This window comes from Notechis scutatus, chromosome 6 (assembly GCF_049901735.1).
Source record: "Notechis scutatus isolate UNSWTSFEM ecotype Mainland chromosome 6, rNotScu1.2, whole genome shotgun sequence".
In the NCBI taxonomy this organism is placed as follows: domain Eukaryota; kingdom Metazoa; phylum Chordata; class Lepidosauria; order Squamata; family Elapidae; genus Notechis; species Notechis scutatus.
The window spans coordinates 11,152,722-11,173,765 of NC_142014.1; the positions used below are offsets into that span (position 1 = coordinate 11,152,722).

At 36.3% G+C, this 21,044-nt stretch overlaps 1 protein-coding gene across 4 annotated transcripts in view; it reads left to right on the top strand.

Annotated features, from left to right (window-relative positions):
* The window catches only part of PTPRZ1 (protein tyrosine phosphatase receptor type Z1), a 106,397-nt gene that overhangs the window by 45,435 nt on the left and 39,918 nt on the right, over positions 1-21,044 (top strand). For 3 of the 4 annotated variants that reach the window (XM_087969357.1, XM_087969358.1, XM_087969359.1), the window contains exons 3-9: positions 6,923-7,102; positions 8,794-8,945; positions 10,329-10,424; positions 10,691-10,757; positions 13,367-13,524; positions 14,379-14,529; positions 16,369-16,553. In XM_087969357.1, the coding sequence (XP_087825483.1) occupies positions 6,923-7,102; positions 8,794-8,945; positions 10,329-10,424; positions 10,691-10,757; positions 13,367-13,524; positions 14,379-14,529; positions 16,369-16,553 (989 nt within the window). The remainder of the gene's footprint in view (positions 1-6,922; positions 7,103-8,793; positions 8,946-10,328; positions 10,425-10,690; positions 10,758-13,366; positions 13,525-14,378; positions 14,530-16,368; positions 16,554-21,044) is intronic. The other variant, XM_087969360.1, reaches the window with a different exon arrangement.

Here is a 21,044-nt window from a genome sequence, read left to right on the forward strand (position 1 = left end):
CTGTACCAGTGCTTGGGAGAAAAGGCAGGTGTTCAAAGCTTCACAGAAGGCTAGGAGGCTAAAGGCCTGCTGAACCTCAGGGGGAGAAGGGATCCATAGAGCAGGGTCTCCTATGGAAAAGGTATACTTCCTGCCTCACATAAGGTCATAATATTTAAGGGAAGGGACTAGGTGTGTGACTACCCTATCTACCCTATGTGACTAAAAGTCCTAAGGGAAAGGCAGTCCCGTAGAAAACCTGGCTCTGTGTCATATAGGGCTTCAAAAGTGATAACCTGCACCTTGAACTGCACCCAGAAGGAAACTGGAACCCAGTGCTGCTCATGCAATAAAGGTGTGACACAGGTAGACCTAGGGGTACCCATCATAACACAAGGGCCACATTCTGGCCCAGTTGAAACTTTGGAATGGCCTTCAAGGGTAGCCCTATGTATAGCTCATTGCAGTAATCCAAATGAGAGATAACCAAGACATGAGTGATTGTATACAAAGCCTTCCAGGAAAGGGCATAATTGGCACACTGGAAGAGTCTGTTCAAAGGCTTTCCTAGTCACAGCTGCCACCTGCTTCTTGAGCAGGAGCCCTCCCAGGAAGACTCACAAATTGCACAGGCACCCAGTCCAGTGGCATCATCTGTCTGGCTAAGGTTGGAGATATATAATTGGGTATCATCTAATGAGTTACATATAATGTAGCTATTTTTTAAACTGGACTCCAGTTTAAAAATCCTCTACTTATATATCTGAGGACAAATTCCACTAAATTCAAGGGAAGCAGCAACTGCACTCATTTTACTGTATTGCATGCAGCTGCAAACAACAGAGCGATCTATTCAAAATAATTTTGGAGCCTGCCGGTATATTTCGGATAACGTATTTTCGACATTGCTCTACTCAGGGCATACCTTTTTAATATCTTTATTTGTAGCTGAGGTCTCATTTTATTCATTTAAATATTTATAATACATACAGGTAGTGGTTTTAGATTCTCTTCAGAGCAGCTTTATATTCAATGTTAGCTAAATGACTTTTTCCCTCTGTGTTTATCTAATTCTGCTTTCTTATTTTGCATACAAATACATACCTTTCCTCTATGCCTCTTGGTTCTGCAAGTTGTGCAGAATATTTTTTTTTTGTATATTTAGATACTCGGTTGTTCCACCTAGTGAGACATGCAGAAATAGGACGTTTGAAACAGTTTTTCAATTATGATAAATGTTTGCTGCTCTGTGTACTATCTAATCAATTCATCATATCCAGAAGCTTTTGTAAGCAGCAACGTTTGGAGCTCTCTGTACATTCTCCTCTCCTCTTTTCATCATTTCTGGATATGAGTGACAACAGGCAAAGATTACCAGTTCTTTCCTATGCTATGGGATAACAGAAACATCTGCTTTTCTGTCAGCCATCAAAAGAAAAGTCTTCATATTTTGATATCTAGATTGCAGACTCTGTTAGGTCCTCTGTTGAGATGCAGATACATTGAATATGGAGAGCCATCGTGGTTGTTGGGCAATATCTTCCCCTTGGAAGAAGCTCCATGTTGAGCTACAGCATCCAGAATGTCTGGGACTTCAGTAACATCTGGAGTGTGACAGATTGTATATGATAGTGTAATTGCTAAGTTTTTTGCATCAATATACAAAGTATTTGGAATGGCAGCAGAGATGGTATTCAGCAGGTTCTGACCGGTTCTGGAGAACCAGTCAGAACGGTGGAAATTTTGAGTAGTTCGGAGAACCGGCAAATACCATCTCTGACTGGCTTTGCCCCCATCTATTCTCTGCCTCCTGAGTCCCAGTTGATCAGCTGGGTCTTCTTTTGTTGCCCTGAACAGGAGAATGGAGCTGGAAAGCAGGTTAGTGGGATGGGGAGGGAATGGAGATTTTACAGTATCCTTCCCTTGCCACGCCCACCAAACCACCACACCCACCAAAACATGCCATGCCCACCAAGCCACATCCACAAAACGGGTAGTAAAAAAAATTGAATTCCACCACTGAATGGAAGTCCTCAGGTTAATACAGTAGACATGTTCTCAGATGATCATTGAGACAGATTGTGTTGGGATCCATCAGAGGGTATTTATGGATAGGATATGCATGCACACACACAGAGCACATAAAACTTATTAGCAATAATATAATGGAGCACAAGATCAAAACTTAAATCTGAAAAATTCAGCAAGACTTCTAAAATATTTATTATAAGGGAGTGGGATTGTAGCATAAACACCAACTTTAAAATATACTTAACTCAGTTAAAATAGAAAAAAATCCCAAAATGATATATATGGAATATTACAGCCACACAAAAATGTGACATTGTTCCACGGACTGCGAAGTTGTCTTCTTTCTGATCTATAAATTTATAACTCAGAATCAACTACAGCCACTGAGACTACAATTATTTTAAAGGTCACCTGTACTTATATAATTCGGAAAGGAGCTTAGCTTGAATGTCACTTCCTAGCCAGCTGTTCACAGCAGTCCTTTTTTTTAATTAGTGGAAAATGAACTTTTAAATTTTGAGAATGATTATCAGGTTCTGATATCTTCTGATATTTTCTCTAGAAGGAAATACATTCAGTTAAAGAAATGGCAGTGTGTGTGTGTGTGTGTGTGTGTGTGTGTGTGTGTGTGTGGTATTCAGCTTTGTTCAGGTATTTTCCGCATCATTATAGTTGTGCTTTTAAAGTTGTAGCTACAACTTTAAAAGCACAACTATAATGACGTGGGAAAATACCCGAACAAAGCTGAATACCATACATGTAAGTACCCGCAAAAGCTTATTCACTTGTTTATCACAATCTTATTCCATTCCTCTGTGAGCTCACTTCCTTTTAATTCTTCCAAGAACTTTTTGGGATATTTTAGACTTCAACCTGAAAATAGTTCAGTTCCCTATAGTATAGGTAATCCTTGGCTAACAAATGTAATTGGAACTGTGAACTCTGTCATTAAACAATGAGGTCATTAAATGTGATGTCATGTGACCATGCTGAACTTTATGGCAGCAATTCCAGTGGGGGGGGGGGGTTGTTAAGCACATTGTCCATGGGGTACAGGGATCATGTGATTGTTGGGTACAGGGATCATGTGATTGTTGGGTACAGGGATCATGTGATCGACATTTGCAATCTCCTGCCAGTTTCTCCGTTGACTTTGCTTGTTGGAAGATAAACAGTGCAAGTCACAAATGTGTTCAGAGGATGCTGCAAATATTGTGATTGAGAGCCAGTTGCTAAGTGTCCAAATTGTGATCATGTGACAATGAGGACATCGTAATAGCCGCAACAATAGCTGCAAGGGTAATAGCCCTTCAAGGACTAGCCATAAGTGTCCTTATTCAGCATTGTAGTAATTTTAAATGATCGCTGAAGAAATAGTCATTAACTGAGAGTTACCTCTATTACCGGTTTTCCTGGGCTCTTGAAATACCGTATACAGTGCATTCAGAAAGTATTCAACCTCCCTTCACTTTTGTCAATTTTGTTATGCTGCAGCCTGATTCTACAGTTGTTGAAATTCATTTTTTTTCTCATTAATCTACTACACTCAGTACACCATAATGACAGAGTGAAAACAGAATTTTAGAAATGTAGAAATGTATTAAAAAGAGAAAACTGAAATATCACATTGGCATAAGTATGGCAACCTCCTAAATAGGAAACACATTGACTAGCGGAGAGAAGTCCCAATGTGCCATAGTGTATATTGGTTGTTCAAAACAAAAGGGAGAAATAGAAAGAAAAAAACCTTTATATACATTTTTTTTAATATAATGTATTGATAAATAATGTAGCCACAGCATAAAAACAATGACTTCTGGAATTCCTCCCAACTGCATCTGTGTTTTCTTGTGTGTAACAAAATAATGTTTCTAAGTGTAAATTTTTGCTTTCATTCATATTGTACCGAGTGTGCTGGGAAGGCTGTGTAAGCTGCGTGTGGTCCACTCTGAATCATGTAACTAGGAGGGGGTAGGACTTAGAATAGATAAATCACTAACATTCTGAGCCACTGACAATATAAGGGATCCACTGGTGATTTTTTTTCTTTGTAGCTCTCTCCCTGATCTTTTTCTTTTGCTGACTTCTCCCTTCTTAGTTGATTCCAGACTGTTCAGGTTTCAGAGTTTTCTTGAACTGTGAGGTGTTTGATGCTCTCTGAGCTTGGTTGATTCCTTGCAGGCATTTCATTACCACATTAGATAACATCATCAGTACACCAAAAATGCTACAGTTCAACCCTGAGCTATAAATATTCTCTTCCATTGTTCTATTAAACTCATAGACGGAATTTTAACCTCCTTTCTTTCAAACATTCTGTTGTATTGGAAAGAATAAAAACCCAACATACAGCATCTGTAGGCAGCAGGACTAGCATCTTAGGATCAATTCCAATAAGTAACAGTGAAGTATAGGGAGGACATGGGAAAGTACAGTGCTAAGAATATTTTCAGAGTAGGATAGAACAATTGCTGCTTGAAAATCATAGTAATTACCTGCTCTGGCAGAGAATGAGGAGATGACAGGCCTTTATATATTCCTTTCTTGTGACTGATTATATAGAAGCCAGCAAAAATGAGAGTAATCAAGCAAAATGCCAATGTAATAATATTTTGGTGCAATTCTGGCTGTCTACTATTAATTTAAATGGGTGACACAGTTTGCAAAATTAAATGTATAATTAAAAGCTTTGTTAAAATTTAGTAACATTAAAATCTAAGCAGTCAGAAGTCAGTTGTTTCATAGAAAACAAGTCTTAACTTTTAGAGATGTGTAAAGTAGAATTAGGAGGAAGAAGTGTGATTGTTTTTATTTTTAAGTGAACTTTCTGCTGCAAACATTTTCCTAGAAATATTGCTCAAAATCCTGCCATAATGGTAGAAAATCATAGTTTAATGAGTTACATTGTTATATACATTCTATGGCCTTCTCAAAGTTTCTCAAAGTATTGCCAGATTATCACACCCTAAAGAGAAGGTGATGAATTTGGCATGATCTTGGTCTGTTCCTATTATTCTTGCCAACAAAGTAACATCTGGCCTTACTGTTAATTCTATCAAGGGTGCCCAATAGAAGCCACAGTTACATCATGTCCAGCATTATGTCCATCTCCTTATAATCATGACTGATATAAAATACATTTTACATAATAGTCTGATGATACGTATGATGTCGGTTTCCTTTCTCATTCTCATGAATCATCTAGTATTGGAGGTTCAAGTTAGCAAAGCAGCTGTTCAGGGTGTTGTGTACAGCATCAATATTTCAGCAATGGCTAGATTGCAACAGTGGCTTTATAAGTGTTCTTGTTTCATTTTTGGAATTTGTGAAAGGAACCGTAATCCAGAATATATTTTCACTTAGAGGTATTCAGCATGCTTTCAGACCTAAGTTGGTGATTCTGGGCATCTGTCAAATGATATACATTTCTTTCTTGTTATATGTCTTGTCATTTGAGGGGCTGCCACAGAGAGGAAGGAGTCAAGCTATTTTCCAAAGCACCTGTAGGCCAGACAAGGATGGAAACTGAACAAGGAGAGATTTAACCTGGAAATAAGGAGAAATTTTCTGACAGTGAGAAAAATCAACCAATGGAACAGAAGTTGCCCTCGGAAGTTGTGGGAGCACCATCACTTGAGACTTTCAAGGAGAGATTGGACTGCCATTTGTCAGAAATGGTGTTGAGTCTCTGTTTGGGCAGGGGGGTGAACTAGATAACCTACAAGGTCCCTTCCAACTCTGTTAATCTATAATCTGTAATATAAAGGATGGGGAAAATAGGTGAAAATAATAGATTGAAATAATACTAGATCAGCACATTTTTCATGGAAACAGAAATGTCTTGTGAAAATTTAACATTTACAGTACATATAAAATGATGGAATCATGACAGGGAACCTTGTAACAATTTCAGAGAATATGGAAATCTAGCGAGATTTGCTGACCTCACATGATAGGGGCATTTTAAATTTGACAGATGCTATATCAGAAAGAAGGACTATGAACACCACTTTGCTACTCTTGCACTAAAACATTGTTTGACATACTTATGGTCAATTAGACATTGGATGAAATATGGAAAATATATAGAAATGCAAACTTAAGAGGAATCACTCTTTGATAGGTCAACTTTGCTGAAGAAATGAATTTTGAAATCAAGTGATTGAGAAAAAGGGTTTAATATTAATCTAAGAACCAACTGAGTTTCCAGATAACTGTATTTTAAAATAGAAACTAATAATGAATGAACTCAAAGTTGAGGATAATGAAAATGACCAAGAGCTTCTGGAAAAAATTGCAATGATGCTAAAATAATAAAATGGATATATGATGTCATATGATGCCCATGACTGTATATTTGTGTCCTGATGCCTGATTCAAAATTTACATGAATCATGCTGTATATTGTTCTGTGTCCATCCCAGCAGGTTTGAGTCACAGGTACTTTTGGATTCGGAAGCGATGACATTAATGTAAGAGCATATGGCTTTATTCCAAAGAAGTATAAAAATGTAACATTAAACATAACATTATAACATAAAATAGCAATCAGAGAATATTCAAAAATATTCAAGAACAAAAGGAAGACAAAAGACTTCTTCTGCCAGTCAAGGAACCCAGAAAAATGATTGTGCTAAAACTCAAATTTCATGTTCAAGGAAAAGACTCACACTTCGATGTACTGGCTTTGCTGAGGATTTGTGATCTAGCAGGACATTTGTAAATGTTACTCCTATCAACTTTTCTGGCATTGTCACATATTGCTGTAAAAGCATGTGAATTAGAGGGCAGTCTTCTTGTTCAGAAATTAACGGAATATCTTTTAGAACAAAATTTGTGGCTTTCATAAACAAATGAAAAACTATCAAATATGTTTAGCTAAACCACTTCCCTGATTCCTTTCGATTTTTAGGAGCCTTAAATCAATCAAAGTGGGCAAAAAAATATCCAGCATGCAATGGTGCCAAGCAGTCACCTATAAATATTGATGAAGATCTCACTCAAGTAAATATGAATCTCAAGCAATTGAAGTTCAAAGGTTGGGAAGAAGAAACTTCAGAAGACACCCTAATCTATAATACAGGCAAAACAGGTACAGAATACGAATTCATATTTGATTTGATATTCATAGAAGTTTTTGTTCACATGTGAAGCAACTATTTATAGTTTTCTCTACAGTCTCTTGATTTATTCTATCCTTTTAAATCTTTTTGAAATTAAGGTTCTTGCAATTAATGGGAAGACAGCTGGCAATAGCAAACAAGCATTAAATCATGAGGCCTCCAGGCACAAAAGAAACATATTAACAAAAATAGTCTTTCAAATAACATAATTCCTATAATCCAGTCCTCTTTATTTTCTGAATATAAATATATTTTAGCATAATATGCATGCTATTAATACTGCCTACATTATGCATAATGTTATGTTACAAAGGCCCAACTAATGTTTTCACAGAGTACTTTATAAATATATATTTAAAAATTTATCATACTTAAATGCAATGTTCTATTTCAAGAGGCATCGTTCTAATTATTGAGAATTTACCATGTACAGATTATCAATATATTGATAGGTCACATAAATAAATGAGTTAAAATAAACATACCATCTATTCCAATTGGTATTTAATCATATAAAATATTTTTGTCTAGAATTTGTTTTATAAAACCTGCAAATCTTCATATCAATTAATTCTAACAATTTCTATTCTTTTTGTATAAGAAAACACTGAATTATTCCTCAAAACTTACATTTGAATCACTAAATTACTTAGTAATGCTTCATTTGAAAACTGAAGGGAAATTACAAAAACCTGAAGTGTGGAATAGAAATCTGTTGAATATTCACCAGGCTTATAAACTATATTTCAACATTTGAAAGAGTACTGTCTATTTAATTAAATTTGATATAATATTTAGTGTTAATAGTTTCCCTACTGTAACATATTGTACCATTTATCTGCTGAACCTATGTAGTTGCAAACTAATTATATTGCTACATAATTTAGTTTGTTCTTTTATTTTTCAGAGAATTTTTAAAGCAAACTGAACTTTTGAAAATTATAAATGGAAAAACAAAACAGATATATAAAAACATTGTACTTAAAAGTGTTCAAAATATATTAAAATTCATATAAGTAATCTTACTTAATCTAACATGCAAACACTACATATTAATGCTTAGTTTAGATTCATGTTAACTGCATTATGTTAACATAAATAGAAAACCAGGATGGCATTGTGTTTCCACATAGACAATGGGACATATTTTCATAGAAAAATGTAGAAGAAATGCTTTATGGTGCGTGAACATTTAAAGGTGGGAGTCAGGGAGAGAGAGCTATTAGTAATTCCTTGACTCTCATCTCTAAAGTCCTTAGAAATGGTTACTTTAAACATTCAGCAGTGCCCGAGTAAGAGTATAAAATAATCTTTCTTAGCAATAAAATTAACCCTTTCTGTATTGGAATCTACCTGTATATTTCCATAATTCCCATCCGTAAGGTATAAATTATACTTACTAGGTTAAATTCAAACCGTGTCCTGAATTGAAATATATGATGAGGATGATGAGGATGAGGATGGTGATGTCTAATTTAACTCAAGTCCTGTTAATTTCAGTGGGGGGAAAATGTAGTTAACCTATTTTAAATTTCATTCATGGGGTGATATTATTTGACTTGTTAATCTTAAAATTAATGCTGATACATTTGAAATGCAAGTCACTTTTTTCTTGTTAAATATAATGAATAATAGGGTTTTTTTGTTTGTTTTTTTCCAGTGGAAATTAAGCTGAAAAATGAATACTTTGTAATTGGAGGAGGATCAGAAGCAATATTTAAAGCAAGCAGGATAACATTTCACTGGGGAAAATGTAATATATCTCATGATGGATCTGAACATAGTATAGATGGACAAAAATATCCCCTTGAGGTAATGATTTAATAACATTACAAATATCAATATATTTGTACGCATTCATTTGCCTGGGCATAATTAAATAGGTATAAATGGCATTAATAAATGCACTTTTGATATGATAACCTCAATTAGTTCCAAAGAATATAGCCAGTGATGGGATTCACATATTTTTATTACCAGTTTTGTGGGCATCGCGTAGCTTGGTGGACATGGCAGGGGAAGGATTCTGTAAAATCTCCATTCCCTCCCCACTCCTGGGGGAAGGTTACTGCAAATCCCATTCTCCCCCACTAGCCTGCTTTCCAGCTCCGTTCTCCTGTGCAGGGCAACCAAAGGAGACCCAGCCGATCAGCTGGGACTTGGGAGGCGGAGAATAGATGGGGCGGGGCCAGTCAGAGGCGGTATTTGCTGGTTCTCCGAACTACTCAAAATTTCTGCTACTGGTTCTCCAGAACTGGTCAGAACCTGCTGAATACCACCTCTGAATATAGCTAGTTTTCCATGTATGCTAGTTACTAATTCTTCGACTCAGTTTGAGTTGCTGCTTTTAGTCTCTCAAGGGGTACATTCCACTGCTTGAATCCTTCTTGTGCCTTAATGTTTTCTACAATCCTCTTTTTGGATTTGTCGTATGCTCTTACCAGAGAGAGGGTAACTAAAGTTACTCAAATAAGCATGCATTAAGGGCATTAAGGGAGAGCACCAGAGACACTTTTTGCTCTAGTTAACATGACTTTTACCCTTTCACGGCCACATTCATCTTTAATTTCCAACGTTTATAGAGTCTTAATTTAAATTAAGCAATGACAGGGCTGAAGGGTGCTATTGTTAGACTGTGCTTAGGTTAGCTTTAAACTAGCTCCACCTGAAACTTATTATGGTCCTATTTTTGACAGTTGTAAAGAGCTTTCGGCTTTCAAACTTTACTCTTTTTTTTAGTAGAATTGGAATTTCATACCATTTTGGTATTTTATGGGCTGCCCTATCACTTTCCTTGTTATTTTTTTATTGCTGATAACTTTAGAACAATCAGAACAATATAGAATTAGCCTTTTCTGAAATCCAGCAAAATATCAGTTGAACAACAGAGAATTATGGATGGCTTTGGAATCATTTAAAATGTTGCTAATGTCCAGTGTCACCTAATAACTTTGATATATATTCCATTATTAATGGAAAATAATCATTAACTATATAATTATTATTAATAATAATAAAATTAATTTATTTTTTTAATTTAATATCCATATATTATATTGACTGAAACCAAGTGATATACTTCTGAACATATCAGTGTTTTAAATTTCTAAAGTTCCTGGTATACCAGAACTAATGAATGTCCTTTGCATATTCTTTTCACAGTTCTATTAACATTTTAACTGTATTATATTATAGATGCAAATCTACTGTTATGATTCAAATGAGTTTTCAGATATCGACAAAGCAATTGAAGGAAATGGGAGATTAAGAACTTTATCAGTTTTATTTGAGGTAATAGTTTTTTTTAATGTTTAGTGATTCTTTAACTTTGAAATGTAATTGTTTCCATTTTGAGGGTAAGAGTTATACTATATGCATGGGTATTATTATTGTTAATTATTCTTGCATAAGAAGAATTAGCTTTATTTTAAAAAAAGGTTTGGGCATTAATGTGCATCTGTGCAAAATATTAAAAGAAGTGTTTTGATAATTTATTAATGGTCTAGCAATATCTTGCATGATTTCTTATTGAAAAAAAATCAATCTTTCTTCAACAGGTTGGACTGGAAGATAATATAGATTATAATTCAATTATTGAAGGAGTGGCCAGCGTTAGTCGGTTTGGTGAGTCTGTGATAAAATATGAGAAATTATATGAACAGCTATCAATTTTAAGATTCTAAGCCTGATAATATATGAATTTATGGGATCTGGATACATGGCAAAAATTTGTTCAAATCCTATAGCTGAAGTTATATAAATTGTAGGGTTCCACATACCATCCTATAGGCACTTTGCATCTCAATGGAAATTGTTCTCCAACATGCTTAGATGCCATGCCAAATTTTCAAAGGAACTTGGCTCTAATGCTGTGCAAAGCATCTCTTCAAGGAGTTTTAATCAGCCCTGCTCCTCTATCATCACAGCCATATTCAATGCCATTTTATGTGAATAAAGATACTGTTTTCTCCCCTCACCCCGAAAAAAAAAACCCTTTACATATCATGACAAACTATGAACCTTCCTTATAAAGGCCAGGTAGGACATTAGTGCAGGATTGAAACTCAATATTTGACTTGGAATTTATTAGGAACTGTAATCCAACAGTTATGAGTTATAGTGATGATTTAAAAAAAGCAACAACATTCAACAAAATCAGAAGTTAATGACAAACTATTTCTATAAGATATGTGAGATCATCTGGAGTCAGGTTCATCTCAAAGGAGGTTTTACTAGTCTTGGCGGCTCCCTCAGACCTTAGTCTAAGCGTGTTCAGAAAAAATAGTCAAAGGGTTTCATTAGCATTTAAGCCAGGAATAATGTAAATTGCACTCAAATAAGCTGTAATAGCCTCCTTTATATTTGGTTTAAATATTATGGATTAGAAGAATATGTATCAAGAGAGTGGCTATAGCAAATGGTTTATTTGAGGGATCTGGGTTTTGAAATAAAACACAGAGCAAATATAATGCATTACTCTCAGTAAGATATCGTCATGGCATGTTATTCAGCAACTCCAGTGAAGAACAGATTTAAGGCATTGAAACAATGCTGTACGAGTACCACCTCACCCTTCCTGAAATGGGTCCTTCAAGCATTTCCATGTCCGAGAGATCTCTGCGCTTCTGTGTTCTGTTTGGCAAGAAGAAGCACAGAGGCATGGAGAAGAGAACTGCATCCCTTTTTCTACCCAAAAGGAAACTGTGCCACCATGATGGAAAATGTTTTGTAGTAATGGTACACTTTCTGTACTTCACAAGGTAGATGACAGAGCTGGTGAACTGTAATCACTTCTATTGTTTATGAGAGATCCACTGGAGACAATCACAGGCTCAGGGAATTTAGGAGCGTCTACAAATACCAGATTCCCAGCATGACAATTTAAAGGAGGCTTTGATTAATTAAATAGATACATACACTCATTTTAAGAGTTACTCTCCTGGATTAAAGAAAAAGACCGTGTAGTCTAGCGTTGTTTTCTAGCATAAGCTAATGAGATATTTCAGGGAGCTCATGACCATTAAAGAAAGAACCTCCACCCCTAATTTTTCCCTTCAACTGGTATCTTAATCTAATAGTTCTTTTTTTTCTTTATTTCTGATACTTATACTAAAACTGCAGCTATTCAGGTATGGCAGGAAAATATCAGCAGGCGCAGAGAGATTCCAGAGCCTGTAGGAGGAGCAAAACTGAGCAACCAAGCTTGAAAAGGGACTTGCCTGGGTGCATGGATTACTGAACATTTTAGTCCATGGCTAGAGGGCACTGATTAACAATCTATCATACATGAATCTATGTAATAGGGGTGCTTTAATTTGGTTTCCTTTCACAGACTTAAAGCACTGGTTTTGCCCATAAACCCTTCCATTTATCCTCATTTGAAAAATTAGGTACTGTTGAGGTAATTCCCTGTTAGGAGAATGAGCGCATACAGGGAGACATATTTGAGAGTAGTGTTTGAATAATACACACACAGTACACAGATACACTGTACAGTAAATGTAGGTTTTTACTTCCAGAAAGGTTTAAGCAAAGTCCAAAATAAGCAGTCCAAAAATCATTCACAGATAAATCAGTCAGTTTTTCAATCCAGGGATAATCCAAATATCAAATTCCAGTGTCAAAAACAGTTCAGTATCAGACTTACATTAAATCCAGTAATATCAGTCAATTAGAAGAAATGGAGCAACGGCAATACTTTCCAACAGAAGGAAACAGAGATACCCACTCAGACACACTTTCTTCTGAGACTCAGACTAAGACTAAACAACCCAGGTTTCTGGCTCCATCTTATGGCTGTTTGAGAAACCACACCCAATTGCATGCTCTTGCATTCCCTTAAAGATATAGTACTAAAATGTTTATCCTGGTTTATATATTTCTAACCCAAATACCTGTTAGATGACTTATATTCCTAACAGGTACCTTCATGGTAGACTTAGAAAAATTTGAAAGATATTAAGGGAGCCTGGCACCATTACAAAGTTTAAGGCAACCTTTATCCCCCAAATTTTGGCCCTGGCATTCTAGGGCTCTGTGAGATGTAAATTATCTCTTAGGGACAATGCAAACCACAGGTTTTCTTATTTATATTGATTTTGAATAATCTTGAAGCCAATTCAGTCTTGAATTCTAACCTAGACAGACCCATGCCTACATCTAGCTACCCCATTTCTACACCATGCAATTTGGATTTTAAAATATCATCATGGGAACTTCTTTATATTTTGCAGGGAAGAAAAATGAACTGGAACCTTTCATTTTGTTGAATCTTTTGCCAAATTCAACAGACAAATATTATACTTACAATGGATCTTTGTCAACTCCTCCATGCTCAGAAACAGTTGAATGGATTGTATTCAAAGACACTGTTAACATTTCAGAAAACCAGGTGATTTATACATGTCTGAATGAAAGAGATGATTCTAATGGTAAAGAAAAATTATATGTAGCCAGCATCAGTCTACAAATCTACATGATTAGAGTGAAACAAGGAAAGTGTTTCCTCAAGAAATAAATAGTTGTGGTATCTATATCTATACCAACTTTAGGAAAAGCATGTTCTTTTCCGAACCGACAAAATATATTTACTTGTTGGTGATTAGAATGTTATCTGTACCTACAAACTGACTTTATGATAGTATGAACTGTATCTGTAACAATGTTGACTAATAACAAGTATTTTGTTAAGACGCAGAATGAACTTGAAACTTTACAGCATGCTACTTCATGTCTTTTCTTTTTCTTCTCTCATGTACCACCTTTTATTTCTACTGTGGTTTAAAATGCCATTTTGGTGTACATCTGAATGCTTTTATTGACAAAAAGAATGACAAAATGAGGTTCTTTTAAAAAATTGTTTGAAGATTAAAATGAAATGGGGGTGGCATCAAAGTGAAAATCCCTGCACAATACACTGGAGTTTCTTTAGAACTATAGTGACAAAAGAAAAAAGTCAGTTGGAATGGAAGGTATGGAAAGAATTTAATAATGAAGTCAGCAACCTTAATATATTTGTCTAGAAAGATTCAAATTTATATTTTTTTAAAATGTTTGTCCATAGAGTTTATCAACTCTCTAGTTCAAAATAACTAATGTTCTGCTAAACAAAAAGATTATATAGGAAGAATCAGGCAACATAGCATTTAGAGTAATACATGTTTCTTCATTATCTGAATGTGGCTTTTCAAAAATGTACTTCTTTAATAAATTACTTCAGTGTTTCCATCTCTTTTCTTTTTCCAGCTGTCAGTGTTTTGTGATGTTCTAACCATGCAGCAATCTGGTTATGTGATGCTAATGGACTATCTACAAAATAATTTTAGAGATCAACAGCATAAGTTTTCCGGCCAAGTATTTTCATCATACACTGGGCAGGAAGAAATTCATGAAGCAGGTACTTTCTTTGTTAGAATTGTGGGCTTAAGCATAATTTTTACCACAGTGAATTGCTCCTAAGGCAAACAACTTATTCAACTGTCCATATGCAGAAAGTTTTAAGACAATTATCTCTTGTGCTGATTAGCTGTGGGGCATGGAGCAAGGAGAAAAAAATAAATTGGTAAATAAATTCAACCTTGCCAAAACTTGAAAATTTGTCCAGCCTGATCAGCTGTCATGCAGTGAATAGCTTCTGAAGCTATATCAACATAGGCCTGGGGATGCACACATAAGTACATGCCTTTACATCAGGCTAATGTCTTCTAGATACCTTGGGACTGTTAGCACATCTGGAAAACACCAAATAAGAAAAGACTGTTCATATTACCTTCACCTTATTTAAATGAGGTACGAAATAAATGAGGTCCCGTTCACAGCAAAAAGTGTGGATGTAAAATAAATATCATCTATTTGTGGTAATGGCATCTTACAAATGCCACAATTTTATATTCACACCCTGAGATCTAACACAAGTATATAAGCCCGTGGTAGTTGATGATACCATCACACAACTCACCCACATAAATTCCATAATTTGTTGTTTTAGTATGATCCAACCACACTGTGCATGAGCTTTGTCAAAAGCCAAAAAGCAATTAATACAATTGAATGAAGGCTTTTTGCTCACTGGATAAATCCAGGGCTGAGTATCTGCTCAGTCTAACAAAGGAATATGTAACAAAATCAGGCAAATGGTCATGAATACAGTATCTGTTTATTTATTTTTATTCTAAAAGAAGCTTTAAATGGTCACACATTAAATAAGATTGTGTTATTAAACTTCAATTTGATAAAATGGGAAAAATACCAATTTAAAATTTATTTCATTATGCAGGTTTAATGTTGGAAAACTATACTGAGTAGTGAGTGCCCCCTTGTGTTCAAAAGATAAATTCTGAAATAATATTTAGAGAAAAACACATTAAAAAACTTAAGTGAAATCAATTTAATGAAAATTGATTGGGCAATGGTGACATCACAATAAATGAGTTAGGGCTTTTTTTATCTGAATTTAAGCCAATTTATATTTTAAGGTGGCTGCATTGAACTAGTTTAAATCTAATTAAAGACAGTTTAGCTTTTCTGGCCTGTGGGAAATCATTGATTTTTACCACAATACCACAGAACGTGTTTTCATTGCACCCAAATTATCCAAGCATTCACAGCAATTCTATACTTAATTGGATACAGAATGACCACTGTTGTTTTTTTCAAAAACCAAAACCCCTCTCGTCATCTGATACATCATTCAAGTTCTTCCATCTTAAAATGAGAACAGATTTCCAGATTAAATCTCCAATCTTAAAAAAAATACCAGGGTGATAGTATTATATATTTGAAACAGAGATGATCATATCAATTATTCATTTCAATTCCTTGATATGAGGAATATCCAATTCCTTGGATATTCTTCATATCACAGCAATAGTACATGTTTTATTTATTTCCTCATCATATTTATTCAATTCCTATTTTTTTAAGAAGGACATAAATTTAACAAGTTAACATGTGCTTCTAAAATGTTTATGTAAGAACTCATAACATATAAAGAGATATATTACAGTCAGAAAACTAAAAAATGAGGCTAACATCTCTAGTAACAATTCTAGTAAGGATTATGGAGTGCAGTACTCAAATCTTTTGGGGAGGAGAGCTATATATTGCTTAATTAAAAATTAGATTTATTTTTTGGATGAAAGCTAATCTATGAATTTTTCTCTAGGTTTATCTTGTAATTGTTTTTTTTTTAATACATAGTTGCTATAACTTGTAAACCACCTTTTCTTTTTTTAAGTTTGCAGCTTAGAACCAGAAAATGTTCAAGCCGATCCAAAGAACTATACCAGTCTTCTTGTTACCTGGGAAAGGCCACGAGTTGTATATGACACAATGATAGAAAAATTTGCTGTTTTTTACCAACAGTTGGAAGGAGAAGACCAGACAAAGCATGAATTTCTAACAGATGGTTATCAGGACTTGGTAAATGACCATTTAAAAGGTTTTCTGTGAAGGTTTTATATAGAGCTGGGAATATGTTCCAGTGAATGAATCTATCTATCTATCTATCTATCTATCTATCTATCTATCTATCTATCTATCTATCTATCTACCTACCTACCTATCTATCCATCCATCCATCTCTATCTATCTATCTATCTATCTATCTATCTATCTATCTACCTACCTACCTACCTACCTACCTACCTATCCATCCATCTATCTCTATCTGTCTATCTATCCATCCATCCACCCATCCATCCATCTATCTATCTATCTACCTATCTATCTATCTATCCATCCATCTATCTCTATCTATCTACCTATCTACCTATCTATCTACCTACCTACCTATCTATCTCTATCTATATGATTAGTATAAGCTTGAATTTAAAGTGTTTCAGCAGGATATTTGTTATGACAGTGTTTACCAAGTTGGTTTCACCTCATTCAGTACCCTAAAGCCATTACCATTCCTTACAATCATTCCTTTACTAAGTCATTTCAGGGATTGTGTGAATATTGTTATTTTAAAAACCTCATTGCCACAGAAATAATTGGCACTGGGACCCTGTTGATGAAATTGGGCTGGTGAGGAGACTAATATATCATCCCCACAGGCACATGCTGGTAGTAATCTGCCTATCTATTGGAATCTGCAAGTGGGTTAGTAGTGGAGGCTTATGGTACGAGTGAAAATCAGCCTTCCATCCATGGATATGGATTTAGAAACGAACCAGGAATATATATGTTCATCGTGGCAGCCATGTTTATCTGTAGCCTAACTCACAGTGTTAGATTTGGTTTTTAATTCAGGTCTGTGGTGACAAGATATGGAACACAGTGATGTAACTTTTAGTGCCATGACATGGACACACACATCTCTCCCTATTTGTCTTGGAGTAATCTGTGACTGCTCCACTGCAGGAAGATAGGACCTAGTTAAATAGTCTACTCCAGCACTGGATGGATTCTTATTGGATTTCAGAGGAAACTTGGTCTTGCCTTGGGCTCCGGTGCATGGTTCCACCAGGGCCTTAAATGCTTGGAATGATAATGATTGAAGTCTCCATGCTAATTATCTAGACACTTTTCAGCCAGATTTTAGACCTGGTTACAGCACTGTAATAGCACTGGTCACACCTGTTGATGAACTTTGGTAGGATTCTAGAGGGGGCTTTGGCTTGAGCTTCCTGGGTTTCTGGGTCTCCTGGGCACGTTGAGGCAGGAAGCAGGCCCAAGCTTCATGTGCTGGAGGGTGCTATTACCTGCACCAGGCCCCAACACGACCTGCCCCACTGTCCTGAGGCACTCCTACATGCTTCACCTCAGACTCCAACCACTGAACAACTCACAAGATCGCTTAACAACCACAACCAGGAATACTGGGATTGTAGTTATTAAGCAAAACAGTTATGTGACATATCATTTAATGATCACTTCACTCAACAACCAAGATTATGCTTGTAAATCAAGAACTACTTGAATTGGCAATTTGTCAGTGTCTGGAGAATCACTGTGAGAATCTGGATAGGGAATAACTTTGGCTCAACCCTGTCAATATCAATGGCTATGGGTTTGGAGAACAATTCCAGATCTGAAAATTTTCCATCTTTAACTCTGAGTGGAGTTGCATTCCTGAAACAGAGTTGATATGCTGTTTGGAGCTCTTTCTTCAACTCAAGGTTCATTGCAGGGTTAATCATGCCCATTTTTTGATCTACGGTATTTACTCATAGGCATCCCTGGTTTTAGTTCCCTTCTGTTTAGATTATTACAATCTGCTCTGCATCGGCCTTCCCTTAGGAACATTTAGAACAGGGGTCTTCAAACTTGACAACTTTAAGACTTGTTGACTTCAACTCCCAGAATTCCTCCTCCAGTCATGCTAGCTCAGGAATTCTGGGAGTTGAAGTCCACAAGTCTTAAACTTGCCAAGTTGGAAGACCCTTGATTTAGAAGCTGCAATTGATCCAGGTTGTGGCATTAGGAGCAGCTTGAAATGCCCAATCTACAGTGCTTCATGTGCTGAACTGCTCCCAGTAAGCTTCTGAATGCAAATCCAGGTGGTGGTTGCTATAAAGCCTTAGAGCAGGGGTGTCCAACCTTGGCAACTTTAAGACTTGTGGACTTCAACTCCCAGATTCCTCAGCCAGCAAAGCTGGCTGAGGAATTCTGGGAGTTGAAGTCCACAAGTCTTAAAGTTGCCAAGGTTGGACACCCTGCCTTAGAGCAAGTTGTTTGTGGAACAGCCTTTTTTATTGTTTCTGCTAAATCCACCAGATGGAACAGGTTGGCCCACTCCAAGTCTCATCTATTAAACAGACATGCTTTCTCTGTCCTAGCACCTGTGGAGTAGCAACTCTCCCACCTCCAAGATTCAGATGGCCCTGATCCTGTTGGTGTTTTATAAAGCCTTCAAAGATTTGATTTTTCCCACAAGCATGAACGTTGTTGGTTATTTGCTTATAGACCATCTGTTGCAAGATTGAAGGGATTGACTTGGACTTCTAGTACACTGCACACCGATTGCTATTGTGAATGTTTTTTAATTGTTCTATCGGCTGTTCCTTTGGCTTTATTAATTTTAGCCAGCCAGGATCATTGCAGCAGGTTGGCAGCCACATAACCTGTATAAATAAATACATAAATCTCTCACAATAAAGATATTATCAAAAGAACAAGAAAAATCTGAAAATAATTACTCATCTGAAACAACTTACTATCACAAAGGAAGACAAATAGTGGTGTACTGATCACGTATCATTTAAGCCAATGATATTCAAATTCATATTGATCACTTGCCTTAATGGAAATTCAGTGCAGTTTTTAACTCCAAATGTTTGATGCATACTCCCATTTTAATGTTATATGTCCATGTGGATGGTATCCAAAATATCATCTGATTATATTATAATTTGTTGTTGCAATGTTTTAAAATAATTGCTCTGTGAATCAGCTGTATAGAATCATATTCTAATGCAAAATCCTCTAAGGCTTAGCTAGAGATAGTATCCTTGGTCCCCAAATAAATAAAATTTAAAAAGTTTAAAATTGGCATGAGGCAAATTTCCAAATTCTTCTTCTTTTTCATCTACACTTTAAAAACTCTGGATTCTCTATAACATAATGGAGTGGGACATAATGGAGAATAGACTCACTCCAAAGCTTAGGTAAGTTACCTTAAGGAATATTAAGAAAAGAAGCTTTGCTGCCCATTTTTGTCTACCAGTCCATCTGACAGATTGCTTTGGAGGTCATTTTACAGAGATGCTTTTTAAAAGCTGGAAAACCTATAGCAGAATAGGTTTAGAATATTGAGAATATGAAATTACGAGTCTCAATCCTCTGTATCTTTAATGCAATTGGCAGAGTGAAAAGTTGGTGCTTGTAGCCCGTACCAATAGTGTAAGTGGTATGCTGAGTCGGCTTTTTTTCATTGTCTTTTAACAACCTTGTAACCCCTGGCATTGGGGTAGAGTAGGGGCGACTGAATGAAGCTGAACATTAACTAGCTGGATACCCTTTTTGATGCCTATGTGGAATTTGCAGCAGGTATTTTCACTTTGTGCCCAGGGAGAGAAATGTCTGCTGCTACTGACAGCCCCACGATTGTAACGTGAGAGCTCCACCACTCGGCCACCATGCTGCTCACTCTGAGTCCACATATGTTAACATGAATACTGTCTATTTTGAAATTGATTGCAATGATGTTAAATAAACTATGCAGTACAGATAGTCCCTGATTTGAAACTATTAATTTGACGTTAGAGTAGCACTGAAAAAGTGACTTACAGCCAGTCCTCCCATTCACCCTGATTTCAGCATCCCCATGGCCTTGTCAAAATTGAGTCACTTGGAAACTGGCATGTATTGATGACACTTGCAGCACCAGAAGGTCATGTGGTCACTGCATTGGCGCAGTGGTTAGAATGCAGTACTATAGGCTACTTCTGCTGACTGCCAGCTGACTGCAATTTGGCAGTTCAAATCCCACCAGACTCAAGGTTGACTTCCATCCTTCTGAGGTGGGTAAAATGAGGACCCAGATGTTGGGGGCAATATACTGAATCTATAAGCCACTTTGAGAGGGCTGTAAAAGGATTGTGAAGTGGTATATAACTGCTATTGCTATTTGCAACTTTCCCAACCAGTTTCCAACGAGCAAAGTCAATGGGGGAAGCCAGGTTCACTTAATGATTGCATATTCATTTAACACAGTGGCCCCCAACCTTTTTTGTGCCGCGGCCCAGTACCGGCATCACAAAATGATCCGTGGCCTGGTACTGGCATCAGCACGCGCATGGCAAGGCGAGCCGAGCGACCAGCCAGCCAGCCGTCCCCACTTCTCCCGCCACCTTCAACTCCTCCTTTGTACCTTTATCGATGGGCTTCGGGACGGCTTGGGACAGTTGCTCGGCTCGCCTTGCCTTGGGTGCTGAAAGAATCCTCGCGCCTTAGTTTTGTTCGAAG